The sequence below is a fragment of the Clarias gariepinus genome, chromosome 16, assembly GCF_024256425.1.
Source record: "Clarias gariepinus isolate MV-2021 ecotype Netherlands chromosome 16, CGAR_prim_01v2, whole genome shotgun sequence".
In the NCBI taxonomy this organism is placed as follows: domain Eukaryota; kingdom Metazoa; phylum Chordata; class Actinopteri; order Siluriformes; family Clariidae; genus Clarias; species Clarias gariepinus.
The window spans coordinates 10,883,364-10,904,992 of NC_071115.1; the positions used below are offsets into that span (position 1 = coordinate 10,883,364).

A 21,629-nucleotide genomic window follows, 5' to 3' on the forward strand; every position below is an offset into this window, starting at 1 on the left:
GATGTAAGTTCCTGGTATCCCTTATGTCATAAGAGCTATAAACACATTTCTCATAAATTGAATTAAAAAAACAATATACTAATAACAGCTACAGTAACATAGCTAATCATTTTGACTTAGAAGCTGTAAGTCCTTCCCATGCCATTAATACAGCCCTACCTTTGACTGACAATACCGAAGACTTCACCCAAACACACAAAATAATGCTTGCTAAATGTTAAACTACTGTCCGGATCATGCTAGTATAAAAAAATATTTAATAACATTGACATATGATCCTTTTATCAATGCTATGAGGCAAGTTTTAGACTGTTAAAAACCTACAAAAACTTGTATATATGATGTCATTGTGTAGCTTTAAAATGTTCCTCTATTGGTATTAAGAGGTTTAAAGCTGTTTTAGTATGACTGTGCCCCATGCACAAAATAAGGTCAGTAAAGACATGGTTTAACAAGGCTGGAATTAGAAGAACTTGAGTGACCCCCACAAAACCTTGACCTCAACTGGACTTTGGGATGAACTGACAAGGGGCGTGCAGACAAGCACGCGTGCTGGATACTAGTTCCTGACCTCACTAATGCTCTTGTGGGTAAATAAACACAAATGCATGCAGCCATACTCCAAAATCAAGTGGAAAGAGTCCCCAGAGTGGATATTGCTACAGTATAACAGGGAGGGGGAACTAATTCCAGATTGAAGACTATCTAAGCCTAGTTGAGAATGGGACATCAGTGAGGTCTTAATGAACTCCCTGAATTGGTTTATTTCAAAAAATTCAGCTTATTATTCACATAGTTATCATTAATTTATCTAATTCGGTAACTACAGCACAAAAAAAGTTAAATTAGCGCAGTTATGAGAAGGATTACACAAAGATCAGGTATAACAGTACAACACAAAGCATAATGCCCAATATTATGTAGGTTCTCTTTTTGCCAGGAATTTTGCATCAAATTCTTCAGGGACTGTAGGATCCTACATGGATTGGGTGTGTTTGTCTGGTGCATCCTGTGGGTACTAGATCAAATTGAGATCTGGGGAGCTTGAAGGTCGGGGCGGCGGCCCAGGGTTCTTTGCCTGCCGGGCCCCATTGCATGATGGGTTGTGGGGTAACGGGTGTTCTGGTGCCTTTCTATCGTGGCCAAAATTGTCTTTTTTCATAGATTCAAACTCTATTAACTTTCAGGATCAGACTCTATTAACTTTCAGGATCAGACGGAACAGGTTCACCTTATAAATGAGCCTTGCATGTCACCAGTTTATTGGTATGTAATTTATAATCATTGGTAAATGCTGTTAATGTTATGACTGTTCAGAGTAAATCTGGACTCACTAAAGGGTCCTGCGAAATTAAGGGTGTTAATGGCAAGCAATATTAATCTTTTTATTTTAATAATTGTGATTGATTCATAACATTAATCGTTATCATGTATGTCATTTTAATCAGTGGTCTAAATACTGCTACTGCAAAGTTATTTGAAAGTAATCCATGTTTAAGAATTTGCTCTCATGTTGATTTATCCCACTTTAAACCACTCATCTTTTATGTCCTTCAGTTGGACTAGAATCGTGCACGTTTTCCTCTCTCACTTCAACTGGGATGAAGTCTACAAAACCAAGTCAGTGACAAAAGCATCCGAGACTGAAATAGTTTCCATAATGACGTCCACTCATCTGAGTTTCCACATTAGTGTAACCTGGTTCTCATTATACTAATGATGATGTTCATGAGAGTGGTGATTGTAAAAATGTATACGGATGTTGTATCGCGTGTGTTTCTGCTTATTAGCGAGTCACACATGCATGTTTTAAAGAGATCATTTTAAAAGACCACTTACTGGCATCAGGGGATTTTAAAGCTCATTCCAACCCTGCATCCAGTGTGTGTTTGTGTGTGTGAGTAAGATCGAGAGAGTATCAGCTGTCGGCACACAGAGTGTGGAGTGAGGCCATAGTGTAGAAATAGCATCAGAGCCTGTATAAAAGCGAACACCCCTCACCCTGACAACTGCACACACTCGGAGGGCATCAGAAGAGAAGCTGCTTCCAGAGAAGTAAATTAAAAATTTTGCGCAGTTTACAAACGCACATATACAAGACTGTCAAAGATGCAGGTCTGTACAGTATTGGAAAAACGTGGTGGATGTGTGGTGGGAGCTGAGCTGAGCTGCAGCGTCAGAGAAAAGAACGATTCCCAGAGAGAGAGCTACACCGCCGATTGGCACAGCATCAACATGAAAACGCAGCACGAGGATCGGTGAGTAAATACATACACACATAGACATTTTCTTTTATAATGCTGTACAAAACATCTTGAAAACCTTCGAACCATTATAGGGTACTCATACTAAGGTATATTCAGGGATATGTCAGAAAGTTTTATATGGTTAAAAATGTTATTGATTTGAAAATCTAAAGTAACTTAATTAGCAGTGACATTAAAGAAACATCTTTTTTTATGTTTCTATGTATAGCCAGTCAATGAGGATGTCTGATGATTCCCGGCGAGAGACACTTTCCCGTTACTGGCGCGCCCGCCCCCTCTCCCAGCAATGTCCTTCAGGCGTTGTGCGTGTCGGCACTGTGGAATCTGGCATCGGTGAGCACCGCCTGCTACCCAACAGAAACACTCTCCCTCTGCCCATCTTCAAGCCAGCCGAGCTGGGTGTGAGGTTGGGCCGTGGTGCTCCTCACAACCTGGAGGATTTGCCCAGTGCCCGTGCACCTGATGGAGCCTGCCCAGCCAAGAGAGATGTCCTGGAGATCACACGGGACCTGCCACCTGTCAAACCCATGCGGATGGAGTTCGCCAAGGCTCCCAGAACCCTCGGCCGGTCCATGTCTCAGGAGGCCCAAAGAGGGTGAAGAGAGAGAGATGGAAAAAAAGAGAGATAAGGAAATCAATAAATGGACTTGTATAAAGTGTGAAAGAGTCATGAGGAAACGGGACTGATGTAGCAAATGTAGCAGAAATGTTAAACACTTTCTTTTCATACTGCTAGAATTGAAGTGAATGAGAATGTAATTTCGTAAATAGTTTTTTGATAGATCTTGTAAATACTTTCATTTGTCTAGATATTTAAGTTATTTTTGTATTGATATTTAAAAAACAAAAATGTATTGTTCTGTTCTTGGTGATGGAGAATTTTATGACAGTATATTGGTATAAGTCATCAGAGAGACAGAGAAAGAGAATGAAAGAGAGAGAAAGAGAGAGAGAGAGAGAGAGAGATAGAGGGGGAGGTTTCCTGCAGTGGCTAGGCACGTCTGTTAATAGTGCAAAAAAGAAAGTTTGACTTGTGTTAAACCTGGTGTCAAATGCACAACAAATTAACTACTGAATCAATAAACAATAGCCAGATTTAAAGGTTTGATAGCTGCATATTTCTAATACCTTTATTGTTTGGTTTTAAATAAAATCTAATAAAACTCACAAGACAAATCAGAGAATCTCCACTCTTGTAAATATACATCTTATTATTTTAACTTAAAAAATGAATCACTATTTCTGGAAAATGTTGTATCTGTTATGGTACAACATCCTAATAGGCCTGCTTACTCCTACTGTATTTTGGACAATTAAATTCCATATAAGCTAACAGCAGACATATTTAAATGAAGCAAATTATAAAAGTTAAATCTAAAGGGTGCACAATCTATTATCTAACAAAAGTGTTTAAAGTTTATTTTTGTGTGTGTAATGTTAGGGTAAAGAAAAATAGTCAAAAGTTTGATCACTACTACATTACTCTTTCAAGAGTTTATTATTATTATTATTATTATTATTATTATTATTATTAAAAGAAATATTTTAGTAGTAAAATAGTAAAGGCATCAAAATAAAAAAAATACATGAAATTTACTTGGCAAACATACACTGTTCATCTATAAATAAAGATAACATTAACACATTAACATATAGCCTATTATAAATAAATGAACAATATTATAAAAGAAGTCGATGCTGACCAGAAAAGAAAAGTATCCATACACCCAATTCGCCACAGCATGCCACGCATAGATCCCAGCAGGCAAACAGCCTAGACGTGTTGTGGAGTCTATTTTTTCAGATTTTTAGATTTTTTTAAAGTAGCCATAGTTTACTTTGATTACAGCTTTGCACATTATGTGCCTAACATACTGTATATGTATTACTCTTTAAGACTCCTTTAAAAATTCTTGGTTTAGAAAATGCCAAGAATTGTGTTATTTAATAGTTTTGATGCCTGTATTGTTTTACCATTTAAAAATAATGGAAAGCCCTGAATCAGTGTCCAAATTTTCAATAGCACAGCATTTCCAATATGTGGGTATTTAGGTTCACATTCAAGTTCAAGAAAATTATTTACGGTGCTTCATATACAGGTTGAATACATGTTCTCCCAGTGCTTGGTGGGTTTCCCTTCGGGTACTTCATTTTTCTCTCAAACCCAAATTGTTCCTGGTGTATATATTGGATTGGCACGCCATTCAGGGTGTACCCCACCTCATGCCCTAAGTCTCCTGGGATAGGCTCCAGGCTCCCCACGACACTGTATACAGGATAAAGCAGTAAAGACAACGAGTGTCAGTGAGTAATGTAATATGTATTACAAATTAAATGCAAAAAGTGTAAAAAAGAAATAAATAAAGAAAGAAAGAAGAAAAAACTAATAAAAAGACACTAAGTGCCTTAGTATGGTGTTGAGGTACATCAAGACACCAGAATAAAAAGTAAATGCACCTTTTCATTGAGTCTACAGATTTCTCTAGGAACCATAGGGAATTACTGGTGTTCTCCTGAAAAACATTCTCTCAGTTGGTGCTTTAATGATGATGTTGAAATCTCTTTTCCATTTTCATTTTTATCCTCATCAAGCCATTCAGTGAGTCATGGTACCCTGTGCATGGCATGAGGTCTTTGTGAAAGAAACCACTCATAAGGGGAGAAAGGCTTCATCATAAAAAAAAACATGGTGATAAATCAGAAGAACTTTGTACTCAATTTCAGTTGCAGCATAAAAGAGGTTTCTATTTTCTTTCATATGTCACCCATAGGGATGTTGTGCATCCAGAGGTTGTGTCAAAAATACCAACCAAACAAAACAAGATATTTACAGCAATATTTCTGTTTTCACATGTTATAGTTTAAAATTTTAGATCATTGAATACTTAAATCCAAGTTACCAAAATACCACTGTTTTTGCAACTGCTTGGTTTGATTCTCTGAAATAGTTAGCTTGGTTCGGATTCAGAACACGACCCACCAGTTCATGACCAACAAATGTAGCTGTTAGTTCAGGTTGTCACAGATGTTCTGTGGGCAGAGCAACTGATTCATAGCCCATAGTGATAAATCCCCAAATGCTCCCAAAATAGTTCACTCACCCACTGTATTAACTGATTATCGTTCCATCATTATGAATCATCATGCCATGGTTTGCATTATGTTTTGTTTGTTCCCGGTCACATGCTTGCTTTATTTCATTATCATGTAAAAAAACAAGATGGGAAGAGAATGGAAAGGGAGGCAGTATTAGAATTTGGCGATGGAGCAGGACGGACTGTCCCTTGGCACCACTCTGTTCCATTTTTGCCAACAAGCTGGTTTAGTCTGACAGACCTTCAAAAGTCCTTCTCCGCACAGCCACAGCAAAAATGCCCTGAAAAACAGGGGTCAATTTAAGGTCACCCTTACTTAATGGCCAACCAATAAAGCTTAAACACTTAAAAAATGTCACACAGCAAGAAATCCCTTCCACCAAAACAGGCTTCATGTAATTTGACTTATAATGCCCCTTACTATTAATAGCAGTATTGGCGATATCATTTAGCTGCAGCTTCAGAAATTATTCCAGACGGCTCAAGTAAGGCATGAGATCATTCTAAGGTTGGAAAAGCAACGGGAATTTAGAGGCACAACCCAAGTACGTACAGTCCGTCTTTGTGATTTCAGTTTACCTACATCATTTAAGAATATGTTGTCTGTCTCTTTTACTCTTCCACTCTCTATTTAACAATGAAAACTGTTCAATCAGTCTGCCTTTCTAGCTTTACTAAGCTTTCAAGCAGTTCTAATATATTTTGTATATCTAAATCCACAGAGATAGTGTGTGGAAGAGATGAACAGAGAAATGTGAAGAGGGGTCAGGACGCTCCTGTGCTTGTCTGCTGAGCTCTTAATCCTTCACATTCTCTCTGTTCTTTTGTTCCAGTGCCAACAAATGTATTAATGCCTTCTGTTACACTCTTGATCCCTCACGCATACACAAACATCCACACACATTTTTTCATCAATTAACCATTGTTTGTTGAATATTAATGATTGCTTTAAAAGGCTTGAGTTAATAGCTTGGAGTTAATAATTTGCTGCTTTGGAGCATTATGTAATAAAGGTCATTCGCTGATGCTCTTCCTGGGATTTGGTGTAATCACTGGTACAGTATGTGATACTGTTTTTTGAAAATGTTTCACTACTGTATGTAAATTTTTTTCTCCAGAGTTCAAGGAAGTTAGAGGCAAAGGGTGAGCCAACAATTTATAGGAATAATTGAAGATGAAATGATGAGAAAATAAAAATCTGGATTAAAATATATAATGTACAGTATATACAGTATACAAAATATTTATGGTCCTTGTGGACAGCTGTATGTGAGGAATTTACACATTGAATAGTTACCAATGTTAAACCGTAAACAAAATGTATATACAGAATATGGCATAATTATTCACGTAAAAAGAAAAAAAGATGAAAGTTATAACTATGTAAATATTTATGGCCCTAAATTTGTGCCAGCCACCCAAGAATCCACATAAGTATATGAATGGAGTTGACTTTAGTGCAAACTTGTACATGATATCAGTTTAAATCCACCTGTCCAAAGTCATCATACCTAACCAAACAGTATCATGAATACTTGATGTCAATCCCCTGTTAAACAGTATAAACTGTGTGTGTGTGGTGGTGGGGCTTTGGGGGTGTGTGTGGCGCACGTGTCTGTCCTCTTAGTATCAAAGCACCCAGAAGAGCTATTACATAACCAACATAACGAACATATCAGCCTTTCCCTAACGACAAAGCACACACACACACACACACACACACTGTGGAATGGGATCAGCTAGTCACACTGTTAATGAGAGCACATGATATTTAAGGAGCAATGTTTGACCTACTGATATATCCGAGTGTATTATGAAAAAAATATATATTGAGTGAAGAACTGACTTTTTCTAGACCACCACAAAACAACTTTTTATGTGCATGATAGTTTTACATACTATACTGTATGTTGCATATCAGGTAATTGCTTATCAGAATGTTTTTTTTTTAAATAATACTATATAAAATATTCTAAAGTAGAAAATGTACTGTCTGTGCAGGTACATAAAGATAAATGAAATAATGAAATAACAACACAAAAAACTTGTCTGTTTTATTGACTGAAAGCATTGCTTCAAGTAAAGCAAAGAGAAATGAGTCAGAGATTTTTGTTCTATAAAAAGTCTTTGGAGGCTTGCTGGAAACAAGTGGCGATACACGTGTATTTGTTTTCAACCACAAGTATGAGAGTGGCTCTGGCAACTCATCTCTCTCTCACGCACACACATACACACACACACACACACACACACGCAGACTGATGATGCGGTAAACTGTCATTTTTGTCTTGCTTATAATTTTTATTATTAACCTATTATCTTTAACAATCTTTGTAATTAAATAGGTTTTGTCAGTTTAACACTTTTTTCTTGATCTTATTTTCTGCCACTACTTTCTGTTTGACTCACCACAAAATCTTAATCATAGCACAAGTTTGCTTTTTTTTTTTTTTTTAGGTAAAACTCAAACATATTATTGGTTGTGCCAAAACCTTGGGAGGTAGAGATGCAAAAACACTTATACAACTCAAAGAATTTAAATATTTAAACATTTGTGTTTTTAATGCTCATAATAAAACATACAAATATACCAGTTTGCAGTACTGCTTGCAAAAAAAAAAAAAAAAAAAAAATGGAGTTATCTCATTTTGCTGTCAAATTGTTTAAAAAGATGACTTTGCTAGAAATTAAATCAAGAATGGTAGTCCTAAGCCAAGATAGTTCATGTGTCTAAATGTCAGAGGTTATGTTGCTAGAGTTTATTTCTTCTTCTTTCATTTAGTATATTTAGATCTTGAGCTTATTTGCTTTATTAAAACCTACCTTTGCAAATGAGTCCCATTTTTATTGTCATATCTTGACAACATTGAATGTGTGATTAAAAGCATGTGTAATTAAAAGCATGGCTGTATTGAATCATTAAATTCCTAATGCCTGTTTATGGCTCATGAATTATGACCCAGTCTGATGTGGGTTGTCCATAAAGAACTGAGGTAAGTTCAAATCAAGAAGCGGTAAGTTGAGGCTTCGCACTTGCTGCTGAAGATAACCCCAGGTGGTCTGCTTGGGATGTACAGTATGCGGTGACTGGGGACGGTTCCACTTGACTATATACTGTAGATAGAGGCAGGCAGTTGATGAAGGCAGTTGTTCTGCAGTCGCTTAATAGTTCAGGTCTGAAATTCCCACAAGCAATTTTGTACCTGAGCCTCCAAAAACGAGAGTGAACTTTAAATTAAACTGTTGTTGTTCTGTTATACTGGACTGCTAACACACATTATGACTGCGAATCAATCCATACTACCCAAATGAGGATGGGTTCCCTGCTGAGTCTGGTTCCTCTCAAGGATTCCTTCCTATTGCGATCTTAGGAAGTTTTCCTTGCCACCATCGCCTTTGATTTGCTCATCAAGACAATCTAATAATCATGATTTATACATGCTTCCTCACACTTTTTAAACTCATACATATATATATATATTTTTGAATCTGTAGACTGAATTGAATTTAAGTCACTTTTCAAACTGAAACTTGGTGGATTGTGTTGCTGTAAACACATCTAGTTATATTTCTAATGATGAATGGTTGTGGGCATTTCCCTGAGTTAGCATTATGCTAAAATTTATCTCACTACTGTTCTTCTTCAGAAAGAACTGTCCACTCAAGTGCTACCCAAGTTCTTGCTGCACAAGAACAGAAGGAACAGAACTTGGACCCCCTCAGATCGCTGCATGTGCTTACATTTATTACAACTCTTGAGACCACTGGTTTTACACAATGTTAAACCAGAGCCAGTGTTTATGAAAGTGCTGAACACACATACATACAGATCTATCCTGCTGTTTTAGTTTCCTAATTTTGACCAAAAAACAAATACACACACACACACACCTTTAAACCCAAATACACTTGAAACACATTCAATCTGTGGACTTAACTCCTGTCCTCCTGTCCTTATTACACGATGATTTAAGACACAGAAACAGTTGGCTAATTATAAACCCGGACGCATGCGCACATGGACAGAGTGGCCCTCACTGCCCTCTGCTGTTCAGAAGATGGAATTACCCTCTTTCCTTTCATGCCATGCTTCACACAACAGATGAGTCAATTAACAGTTGTCCATGTTCACACTTTGACAGTTTTCTTTTCGGTAGTGTGTGTAAGAATGTGTTTTACAGACTGTTTAATTTTTAATTATTACTTTCCTAACAGTAAGCATTTAAATTTCCTTAATAGAACATCAGTTATTAATAATAATAATAATAATAATATGTTGTAGGTGATTAATGGCTTAGTGGTCAGCACTGTCACCTTGCAACTCCAGGGTGAGGGATTTGAACCTTGCCTCCAGTCAAGGTGTGCACATTTTTTGGTGTTTGCATGTTCCCCTGGCGGGTTTCTTCCACGCTCTCCGGTTTCCACTAACAGTGCAAAGACATGCAGTGTCGATTCAATGGTACAGTATTTTCAAATTTTCAATTGTGTGTGTGCGTGTGTGTGTGTGTGTGTGAGTGTGTGTGTGTGCCCTGCAATGGTTTAGGGCCTCCCAAAACCCTACACAGGATATGGAATACGTAATGGTCTGTCTACTATGCAGCTAATATAAACAATTTGAAGCCTTTTTTTTTTTTTTGTAATGGTACAAGTCAAACCGAGATAAAATTTCTCATGAATGAATGAAGTACTGCATGGTGATGAGATTCTTAGCCACAGCATTACATTTTCTGTTTGACGATCCCAGCCGAAGTGAATCAGAGCCCACTGCAGTCATTTCCGTGAACATTAAGCAAGTGGAACACTTGATCTGTAAAAATCAATAGATTATAGCTCTGGTGTACTGAGAAAACCTTTTACCTTGATGGTATCCAAGCACAGGAAAAATGCTGGGATGGGTGAATTAGTGTAGCAAGGGATTATATAGAGAAATTAAGGTAGCTTCCGCTCTCATACAGTAAATGTGTTCTTTTATTATGTCCAATCAAAAACAATTTGGGGATATTATTATGAGGTTGTATCAAAAAGGTTTAAGACTAGTTTTGGAACACAGCAACAGCACAGGGTTCCATGCACAGTTACAGGGAGCATCAATTCATAAGTCAGTGTGCCAAAAGGCATCGTCCTGTGTACATTGGGAACTGTGCAGCTGGTTCACCATGTTAGATATTTCATCATGGACAGCAGATTAGAACAAAGAGAAAACGTGAAATTCTGCTTGAAACTAGTCCAATCTGACACAAAGGTGATTGACAGAAATTTTAAGCTGATGCTGCAATTAGTCGCTCAAGGTGTTTTAAGTGGCACGTGCGCTTCAAGAGGCGAAGAGCATTACTGGAAGACGACAACCAAGAAGACCTTCACCGAGCTCGACCTCAGAAAATGTCAAAAACATTTAACTTTTGCATGATTTAAACTAATTAATTATTAGTATTATTATTTTTAACACAACAGATGTTTTGAATTCTGATGTTATATTAATCAGATGGACTCGATAGCAACAGCTCTGCTAGCAAACCTGACTGCAAGGCACATCACAATTTTATATGAGCATACTGGTTCTCATTCTTTGACTGATGTTAAATTCCTGGACAACTGCTGTGGAATAAGAGGAAAAACACTTCAGGAGATTATCTTTAAAAAATTATTAATTGTATTCAATCATAAAAGAAAAAAAAGGTGCATCACAATACTCAATTGTCGATTATTGCATTCATTCATATAATATTAAAACTTATATTCAAACAGATAGTGTACATGAAGTTTTGATATAAGTTTTAATACTATATAAATTTGAAGTTTTTAATTTTTTTTAAAACATACGAAAAAATTGGGTATCTGCCATTTTAATAGAGAGTATCAGTAACAGTATGGATTGTTATTTAAATGGAAAGTTATGTGTAAGATTATGTACAGTATAAGATTTTACTCCATGAAATGATCCGTTTTTATCATTATAACAGTACATTTTATCACAAAATAGTTACTTTCTTTAACTACTGTAGCTTAGCAGTGAGCCCACACTGATAATTTTAATAATTACTCTGCATCCTGCTCTTTCTCTCTCTCTCTCTCTCGCTCTCTTTTGCCTTCCATAGTAGTCTTCTATAGTAGTCCACACAGACAAAAATAATGACGTTTGTACCCACAGTGCTTTCTGGCACCACTAACTGAGTTCAAAGCTTTGAAAATCACAGCACTATGCAAATTTCTGACAGCATGGATATAAGCAAATAACTACAAAGCCAGTTAAGTTACTTGCTTATTTGATGGATATTTATCTAATCATTGGAGATTGCCAATTGTTTTCTCTTTCATCTCTTTTTCACATTTATGCTCTACTTTTATCTTTAGGATCAAAAGACACCCTGCTACTTTGGGTAAGTACTGTATGCTTTTGACTGCTGCACAGTTAGAGACTAATAATGTCAAACCAACAAAGTAAAGAGATGCAACTGAAGCATTCTTAATCATACCATTAAATTGGAATGTATTACAGAATTTAATTTAGAGGTATTGTATGGGACACATCAAAACTACATCAAAAAAGGAACAGGCTAAAGTGATTGAACTCATTTTTCATGCTGTTTAATCATTTTATTACAATATGTTCCAACATTGCACACATTTCATAGCAAGAATAATCAATTATCTCTTGATCGGATGAACTGGGCATTCGAGTCAAACTTTTGATTATGCAGAATGACACTGCTACACTAATGCACTTATCCCAGTTAGTTTTTTTCGATATCATCAAGGGAGAATGTTTTCTCAGTACACAGGAGCCATGATCAGACATGCTGGCCTCCCAGCGTCCAAGGAACTCCTTTAATGGCTCAAGCATGTGGAAACGGCTTGGAGCGGGGTAGGACTGTATGGGGGATGTAGCACTAACTCCCTCTCTTCTGCAAGTTGGCAACAAGTTAGTTCAACTTGCAGAATGTTTACAGGAACGACTACAGTGGGGCTCTGAGCCACCTAAGTATTTAGATATACAGTACGTCCTTCTTAAAAATGTTCACATGTTTTACTGTGGGTAAATTTTAGTCTCAATCGGTCTCTCACATTCGTTTACAATAAATTGTGTCACAAGTCCCAGTTTGACTTGAATGTCCCTCTTAGTATTTGTTAGTGTTTTGATGAAAGTCCATTCAAGTTAGCTTACTGTTTCCCTTTCAGTTCTGTGTCTCTTCTTGTCTGTGCTCCCTTCTTTCTGCTTCATAGTACTCTGAAAGAAAGTTTGTGTGTGTGTGTGTGTGTGTGTGAGAGAGAGAGAGAGAGAGAGAGAGAGAGAATTTTTTTAGCTGTCAGCTCCAAGCTATCCTCTGGACAGAAAAGCTGTCTACATGCTGGATCACCATGAACACCTCCAAACAAATTAGTGTGTGTGTGTGTGTGTGTGTGTGTGTGTACCTGCAGCGGGGGGAATGCCTGGTCCAATAGTACCTGTTGCACTTGGTGGTGGAGGAGGAGGAACAGCTTTCCTACACAACAGTTTTGTTTGTTAGTGATGGTGTGTACAGTATGCATGTGGCAATATCACATCATTTGAATTCCAACTGAATAAAACTGAACGGGAAAAAAATGATGTTAACCATTGTTTTTTACTCATTTGTATTATTGCATGTTTTGTTTGTTTTAAAGCTTATTTTTAGATGAATTAATTAGTATTGGGGTGGCACGGTGGTTTAGTGGTTAGCACTGTCGCTTTGCACCTCCAGAATCTGGGTTCGAATCCCACCTAGGGGTCTGTGTGTATGGAGTTTCCTCTGGGTTCTGAGATTTCCTTCCACAGTATAAAGACATGCAGATTAGGCTAATTGCCATTCCCAAATTGCCCCTATGATGTGTGTGCTCAGTGATGGATTGGTACCCTGTCCAGGGTATACCCCACCTCATGCCCTAAGTCACTTGGCTTCCCACGACCATGTATACAGGATGAAGCGGTATAGACAATAAGTGAGTAAATAAATATAATGCATAATGACAGCCTTAATTAAATGAACACTTGTATAGTAAAGCATAAGAGAGTTTTATTTTTATATCTATATTGAGTTATAATGTATTTAGTTACATATTCATTATTTATTTCTAAATAGTTTATCCTTAAATGAAATCTTCATTAGTGTTTGTTTATCAGTATCATGTTGGACTTTTATGTTGACGTCTATTTCCAGACTCCATTTTCCAAAGTCTATTGCATCTCACCTGTCGGTCACATGATGTCATATGTATTCACCTGCACCTTGTTTAGTTTGTTTTATATCTCTATTTATAGTCAATGTTACACTTCGGACTTTGTCTTGCACCTGTGATCATCACTGTTGTCGTCACCGCTTCCTCTGTTGTTGTTGTCATCATGATCATTATCATTGTCGCCTGTGTCATTTTGATCGGTGTCAGTTGTTGTCGTCATCCGCGCTGTTGTTGTCATCATCCGCGCTGTTGTTGTCTTCGTTCATGCTGTTGTGTCTTCGTCCACCCTGTTGTTGTCATCACCCGCATTATTGTTGTCCTCGCTGTTGTTCACGCTGTCCATGCTGTTGTTCTTGACAGCACTGTTGTTGAAGTTGTCTTTGTTGTTGTTGTCGTCGTCCATGCTGTTGTTGTCGTTATCGTAACTTTTCTCGCCATCATCATCATCACTCTTGTTTTCGGCCTCGCTGTTGTTGTTGTTGTCAGCATCATTGTTCCTGTTTTCAGTGTCCTCACTGTTGTTGTTGTCCTCAGTGTTGTTGTGGATGTCTCCCCTGTTATTGTCGTTATCTACAGTACAATGACGTTGTCCTCGCCATCATTGTCACTATTGTCTTCGTCCCTACTGTTGATGTCATCCTCACCACTGTCATCATCTTCACCGTTGTTGTGGTCATCATTACTGTTTTTGTTATCATTTTGGATCTTTGTCTCAGTACAGGACACATTCACCTTAAATAAAAATGTTTAAGAAACCTCGTGGCTGTCTCACTGCTTTATTAAAAACAATACTATATGATAATACTTTTAAAATATGTTCGGTCATAAATTTGTAGTGCGGTGTTTGTGAATTTTCGTATTTGGTTGGTCTTTTTGCGACCATTGGTTTGGTTTATTATACAAACATGGTGACTCTGCTCCCAAATAATAACTAGTAACTCTTGCATAAACTTCAAATGCTAAAGCTGTTTAGCAACTTGTAGTTAAAAACATGTGTTCTCTCACCTGTCTCTGTGTTCTGTGTGGATATTGTGTAGAGGGCACATTGTTGTCTCATTAAAGTTCGGAATGGTCTGAAGAGGAACGGGAGACTGCATTGGTGCCAGAGACATAGGAACCCACACAGGGTAAGAAACACAAGGTGGACAAGGGTAGTGGTGATGATACACCTCTGGCTCCACCTCAGCTGTTACTGGTGGACCTGGATGCTGTTTTAGTGTAAAGCATACAAATGTTAAGCATGCATACATAGTCTTCATTTTAAGAAAGTAAAAATGTTGCATGCATCAGTGTATGATTTACCCCAGGTGCTTGCGTGTAGCCGAAAGAACTGAGCGCAGCCATGGTCATGTTGTTGATGATGACCTGATGCATCTGAGCATTCTGCATCATCATCAGCTCTACAAGATCTGTAAGAAACACACACAGACATACAGAGACAGTTAACACTATAACGGAAGATCTAGCACTATACAGGAAGACTGTAGGATGCCATACCCATGAGCCTCCACTAGATAGTGCTTTGTGAACACATCTCTTTTGGATAGACATCTACGCGTGTGTGTGAAGTGATTGAGTACTGCAATCAGTGCTCTACACACTGCTTTTAGTAGTTATTTTTACAAAAGAAAATCGGGTTAAACACAATAGGCACGCTGCTTCCCATTTTGGAATTTTGCTGTAATATTTATGGATGTGCAGGATTTAAATATGGAGATAAGAGGCAAAGTTTCCCTGTAGTTAAAACTAAATCAAGGCATTTTTTTATGCATATATAAAATGACAATATTATTTCTAAGCAAATTACATGCAGAGCACGTTGCACAGGGTACAGCCTATTCCTTTTAAATATCATAACGTTGTACTACTGTACTGTACATCTAACCCTTATTTTCTTAATGCAATGGTTCTAATGCCTGGTCCTGGAGGACACCCCGTCCTGCACATTTTAGTGTTTTTTCATCTCCCAAGACATCTTAGTTGACTAATCAGCTAATTAAAAGCGTTTTTTTTTTTCATTATTATTATTATTGAAGTGGATTAGAGGGGCAAACAATAAAATGAAAAGCACAGGTGGTCAGGTTGAGAACCAATAACTTAATGTATATTTCAGTTGTAACATGTAACTTTATTTATTGCAGGCGTAAATCAAGAACACTGATGCTATCTGAACCAAAGAAGATGTCAGGTTTAATACTTTATGATACACTATAAAAGCAATGTCCTTTATTTTGATGCTGCATTTATTGCACATAATGCTTGACATTGGTTATGTCCATCACACTGAAGGTTTTTGTAATACAGTATATGTAGCTCTGTCGCCTCGCATCTCCAGGGTCCAGGTCCAATTCCCTCCTAGGGTCTCTGTGTATAGAGTTTGCATGTTCTCCCTGTGCTTGGTGGGTTTCCACCGGGTTTCAAACAAAACAGAAAGCATGATGTACTATGGGATTTTGCAGGCAGAGTGCTTAACCAATCAAATTGCAACATTTAGGTAAAGTCTATGTTTACATGGAATTTATTTAATATTCATTTATGCTCATACTGTAGGTCATGGGTGTATCCTTGGGCTTACATCTTGTTAAGTTCCCTGAATCATCTCAAATGGCTTCCCCTCAACTTATAATTTGCCCATTTAGTCCCTGGTGGTTTTGACTTTTATAAGGTGACTTTATAACCAACATACACAATCTATAGACACAAAATCTATATTTCAGGGAGATATTGCTTCTTTACACAAATGGAATGCATCGAAACTAAAGATATCTTCTGTGACTGCTCTGGAAAAAAAGACAAAAAATATATTAGGAAGTGAAAATATTTTGAATGTGGGAATACAGTAAGTTACAGTAAAATAAAATATTTATTATAATGAGATTTTTATTACTCATACTATTATTCAAACGTATTTTACCTTAATTTTACACAATTTAAGCATTTAAAATATCAATATTCTATGATTTCACTTCTGACTTTCTGTCAGAAAATATTACAATTGTAGTATTTCTAGTTTAAAATGAGTAAATATAATAATGTAATTGATTAGTTTAACAGCAAAACCCTATAAAAAGGCCATTTTCAGAATTTTACTGATTAGGGCAAATTATTTTTCTTATTTTTGTAAACAAACTTTTTGTTTGAAAACTACAGCCTACACTACTTTTTCGAAACTTAAGAACTTCCATGTTGAAAATGCCACCACATTGAAATGCCCTCGTTACACAGCAAAACGACCTGAAAATAATTAAGTGCATTAAAATGCATTCAGTGGATTTTTGAAAAATGTTGAAATCAAGAAAAAGGGTGATTATCCTCTGCTAATACCATTGAAGCCGCCAGAGCATTAATGATCTAATTAAATTAGAACTGGCTGATTTATCCATTGTGACAAAATTTAAGGGACATAGGGTTTCAGTGTTGTTGTTGTTGTTGTTGTTTTCAAAATGCCACATGAAAACACATGTATAAAACATTCATATATTATCCATAATTTTACAAAAAAAAATTCTTTTTTCTATTTATTGTAATCTGATAATTCTATATGAATCTGACACTACACAAGATCAATTCAATTTCTAATGTGGTTTTTTTTTTTTGGTAGTGAAAGCACAACACATAACATACCCACCCATGTAAAAGTTTAACATTTAGCAGATGAACATTACATTACATACGCATAGGAATGTTCAATAACCCAGATTAAGGTCTAGATCTTTAATAAGCATGCAAAAGGTGATGATGTCAAGAGGCAACATTAAAAACGCTTTTTTAATCAAAGGCTACACATCCTTTTTGGACAATGCCTGATAGTATTATAACAAATTGTTTTACACCAGTGAAATTATTTTTAGGTCTATGTTGGTGGTTACAGCACTGAAACTCTCAACTTCGGGTGTGGGTGTGTGTGGTACTGTACCCTCCCTGATGTGTCCTGGCCGTAAAGCTGGTGCAGGTGGAGACATTGCTGAAGGGAGCTGCTGGAAGACTGTAACTGGCTGAGGGACCTGGAGAAAAGAGACAGACAGGTGTGTAAAAAAAAAAAAAAAAGACTTCATTGAGAGTGAGGAGGGACTGTAACACTGCAATCAAACTTGCCAGAACTGAATTCACACCTACAGTTTCCATTTCCACTTAATGAACACACTCTGAAGTCGCTACTGCAAGAAGTATTTGCTGATTCAGCACTTTAGTTCTTAGTTGAACATAGATTACATAACCTAGATAGGCATCAAGAGCTGGCAACAAAGCCTTTCAGAAAACCAAACCGAGTACAGTGGAACCTTGGATTGCAAGTAATCTGTCTGTGAGCGTTTGCAAGACAAGCACATTTTTAAAATAAATTTAATAAACGAGCGAAGTCTTGACATACGAGTAGTACATATGCGCTTTATCTCCCAAGCGTCACGTGATCACAACTGAGCCAATGGCTCTCTTGCACTGTGGGATTGAGTAATCGTCTTCCATGCTCAGTCTCAGTGCAAATCTGTTTAATGTGTGTCATTAGGGAGGTTCCTTGTTAAAGAACTTTCATGACAGAGCAGTGTTTCTGTTAGTGTGTGTGTGTGTGTGTGTGTGTGTGTATGTGTGAAAGTCATCCTAAACAGTAGATCCCTCCTACCTGCTCTCCACTCTCTTCTTATTTTAGCCACAGTTATTTTCAAAGGTAAGGTGCAGGTTATTTCTAAAATATATTTTACTTTATATTTTGTATTAATTATTTTTATATGAATATTTTTCGGTTGTGGTTTTTGGGTCATCTGAGTTTCCATAGTTTTTTATAGGGAAATTTGTTTTAAATGTGCTTTAATATACAGTTCAACCACACTCAAACAAATTATGCTCACAATCCAAGGTTTAACTGTACTTTGGAGGTTATGAGAACAGCAGTACCAATAATGTACCAATAAATTGCCTGTCTAAAAAAATAATAAAAAAATAGTCACTCACATGCAACCATCACGCTGGAGTAGGGTCAGTCTGAACTCGTCACACCAAATAACCATTTTTCCATTGCTCCTAAGTTTAATCTTTATGTTTCCTAGCAAACTCAAGCCTTTTTCCAATCAAATTCACTATCGGGTGGTTTTCTCATGGCCATACACCTGTTTAGTCCCAATCGTGTGAGTTCTTATTGCATTAGGCAGGTACTCAAACGTGTCAACTCCACATTTCTACTGCAAAGTGGATGGCTCACTAATATTCTTCCATGTATTAATAATGCATTGGACAGTATTGAACTTAAATGTGGTCATTTCAGCAAACTCTGTAGTTATTTCTTTTAACAGTGACTTTTATGTAATAATAATAATAATAATAATAATAATAATAATAATAAACTATAATAATAATAAAAGGCTGTTGTTCACCCTGTCTAGTGTCTGATCAAATTAATGACATGTGCATGAGAAAGTTATTTAAAAGTTAAATAAAAAAAAAAAGTCTCATCTATTCGGAATCCATGGCACTAGTGAAAAATAGAAACATCAGGCATCAAAACTGCTCAAAATCTAAATCTAAACTAATCATTAAAATGTAAGGCTTGCCATGTAAGTTGCTTAAGCAAAGAATTTATCTAATTGGACCATAACAAATGTTAATTGAAATCCCATACCATATAGTCGGGGGTTCAAGCCCTAGCACTGTCAAGTTGCCACTGTTGAGCCCTTAAGCAAGGCCCTTAACCCTATATACTCCAAGAGCGCTGTAGCCTGACTAAAGCTGCTCTCTGACCCCAGCTTCTTAACTGGGATATATGAAAAAATTTATTAACTGTGCTGTAAGGTACATGTGACAAATACTTTTATTATTATTATTATTATTATTATTATTATTACTGTTGTTATTTAATTATTTATTATACAGTACAACACAATATTCTGTAGGTACAGTAAAGCTAAATGAAAGATATAAACATACATTATAAAAGTAGTAATTAATTCATCACTAGGGATTTTTTCATGTTCTGTACCTTACTTCATGTATATAAGATGTGTTCATCTATTATTTCAGTCTTTGTAATCCATTCATGTTTTCCAGATGCATAAAAACTCTCAGCTGGTAGATTCTCACTCATCAAAGACTCACCGGTTGTTGAATGAGTTGAAAGTGTGAGAAATCATCCTGTTGGATCTGTGCTGACTGTTCCATGCTTATTTACTGCAGTTCAGCTCCAATTTGTGCAGCTACACCTCTGTGTGTGTTACGTTGCCTTGGAGCAGGGACGCAAACAAACTCAGCTTTCATCCGCACTATGGACGTAGGAACAAAGGAAACATGTGTGATGGATGTCCCATGAATTACTACATAAAAATAGCTCAACATATGCAAGTTAAAAAAACCTGAAGGTTGAATTTACACCCACAGTGCACATTTGTGTCCAGATGGACTTATAAACACTGTTGGAGTTTATTTAACATTGGGGAATTTAACGTGTGGGTGGCAGTGTATGTGTTAATAAAATTTTATTTCTCGTTCCCTTTCTTCTTTGACAATAGTGTGGTGTCTAAGCTTCTATTATTTGTCAACTTACTGCCTTAATTATACAAAAAAGTCTAAAAACAAAGAAAAACTCACGAGTGGTTTGGAAAAATCCAGTCACCATCCAAATCTAAAATATTCAATCCAATAATTCAAGTCCAAACGGAATTTAGCATTTGAGGTCAATCTATAAAGTTAAGCTACTGAATAAGATCTCTTTAGATGTCCATTAAACTGGACTATAAACTGATCACCCATAATATTACAACACAAAAAAGTGTGCCCAGTATTGTGTAGGTTGCCCATGTGCCACTTGAGTAGCTCCTTGAGTAGATCCTTTGGGTGCTGTAGGTGGTGGGGTGGGACCTCTGTGAATCAGACTAGTTTTTCTGGTGCATCCCATGGGGGCTCAGTCAGATTAAGAACTGGGGACTTTGGAGTTTGTTTCACAGTCTTGTGTTCTTGCATGTTGGGTCTGTGGGCAGATTGTGGTGCACTGGGTGGACTTTTTTGTACTGGGCATTGGTTTCCGCAAGCATGGGTGAGCCTTGGGTGCCCATAATCCTGTCACCAGTTTACATGTACAGTATATAACTGATAATTAATTTTAATATGTTAATGGTATGTTAATGATGTAAATTTTATGGGGAGTCAGGCCCTTAACACTGCTTAGATGTACAGTATAATAAAATAAAAATGTAAGTCACTTTGGATAAAAGCATTTGGCAAATGTTGTGCTAACCCATGTAAAGTAATGCTATTAATATATATTACAGGTCAGTCCAGGATGTTTCATCTTTTGCTTGGTCATACCTGTCTGACTTGAGCCTTGACATTGAGTAATAAATACCTCACTTGAGTTTAGAATAAACAAGCTATCTGGTTAAAAAAAAAAAAAAAAAAAACTTGTGTATGTACTTCACAAATTACTTTTTGTGTAAGGTGTTTTGTGTACACCTACCTATTGACAGAATACATATCTGAGCAGTGAAGGTTTTTTCTTTTACATTTACCAAAACGAGTTGTAGGTGCTGTAAACATCAACACTATATGAGAAAATTAAACATTACCTGTGTGACTAACTTTGTTGGGGTTTCAGTAGCTTGGTTGAGGCATTGGACTATGCTTTGGATGGTCCCAGATTCAAACCTCCTAACCACCCAGTTGCCCTGTTGGGCCCTTGAGCAAGGCCCTTATTGCTCAGAGGTGTAATGAGATTTTTTTTTAAGTAAATCGCTCTGGATAAGGACATTTGTCAAATGCCATAAATGTAAATCTTGAGCATTTTCTATACTGAAGACCTGTAATACAACAGGCTATCATTGCACAACATTTAAAACACATCTTTATAAAAAATTTAATCTTGTGCATCCATAATGTAAACCATTAGAATATCTAGCTAGTTTATTTTACTTACTCAAATATCTATTGACTTACCTATACACGTTTCCAAAAGAATACTGTTTTAGCTTTTTTTTTTCTCAAAATAGAATTAATTAAAATTTGCCCATATAGTGTAATTTGTTTTTTTTTTGTTTGTTTGTTTGTTTTTTGTTTTTTTGCTTACAGTCTTTTGAAGTAAAAGCATTTGTGGTGT

The 21,629-nt window shown here is 36.7% G+C and overlaps 2 protein-coding genes across 2 annotated transcripts; one reads left to right on the forward strand and one right to left on the reverse strand.

The window, feature by feature from the left end:
• Positions 1–2,040: 2,040 nt before the first annotated feature.
• tcap (titin-cap (telethonin)) lies at positions 2,041–3,372 on the forward strand. Its single transcript, XM_053515258.1, has 2 exons — positions 2,041–2,258; positions 2,476–3,372. The coding sequence occupies exons 1-2, from the start codon at positions 2,110–2,112 to the stop codon at positions 2,864–2,866; spliced, it is 540 nt and encodes a 179-aa protein (XP_053371233.1). The 5' UTR covers positions 2,041–2,109; the 3' UTR covers positions 2,867–3,372.
• A 9,140-nt stretch (positions 3,373–12,512) lies between these two features.
• LOC128544101 (proline-rich protein 29-like) lies at positions 12,513–19,704 on the reverse strand. Its single transcript, XM_053514065.1, has 6 exons — positions 19,640–19,704; positions 17,472–17,559; positions 14,858–14,964; positions 14,561–14,763; positions 12,773–12,843; positions 12,513–12,587 (listed from the first exon to the last, which is right to left on the reverse strand). Exons 1-6 carry the CDS (start codon positions 19,700–19,702, stop codon positions 12,535–12,537), a joined length of 585 nt encoding a protein of 194 aa, XP_053370040.1. The 5' UTR covers positions 19,703–19,704; the 3' UTR covers positions 12,513–12,534.
• Between the last annotated feature and the right edge of the window lie 1,925 nt (positions 19,705–21,629).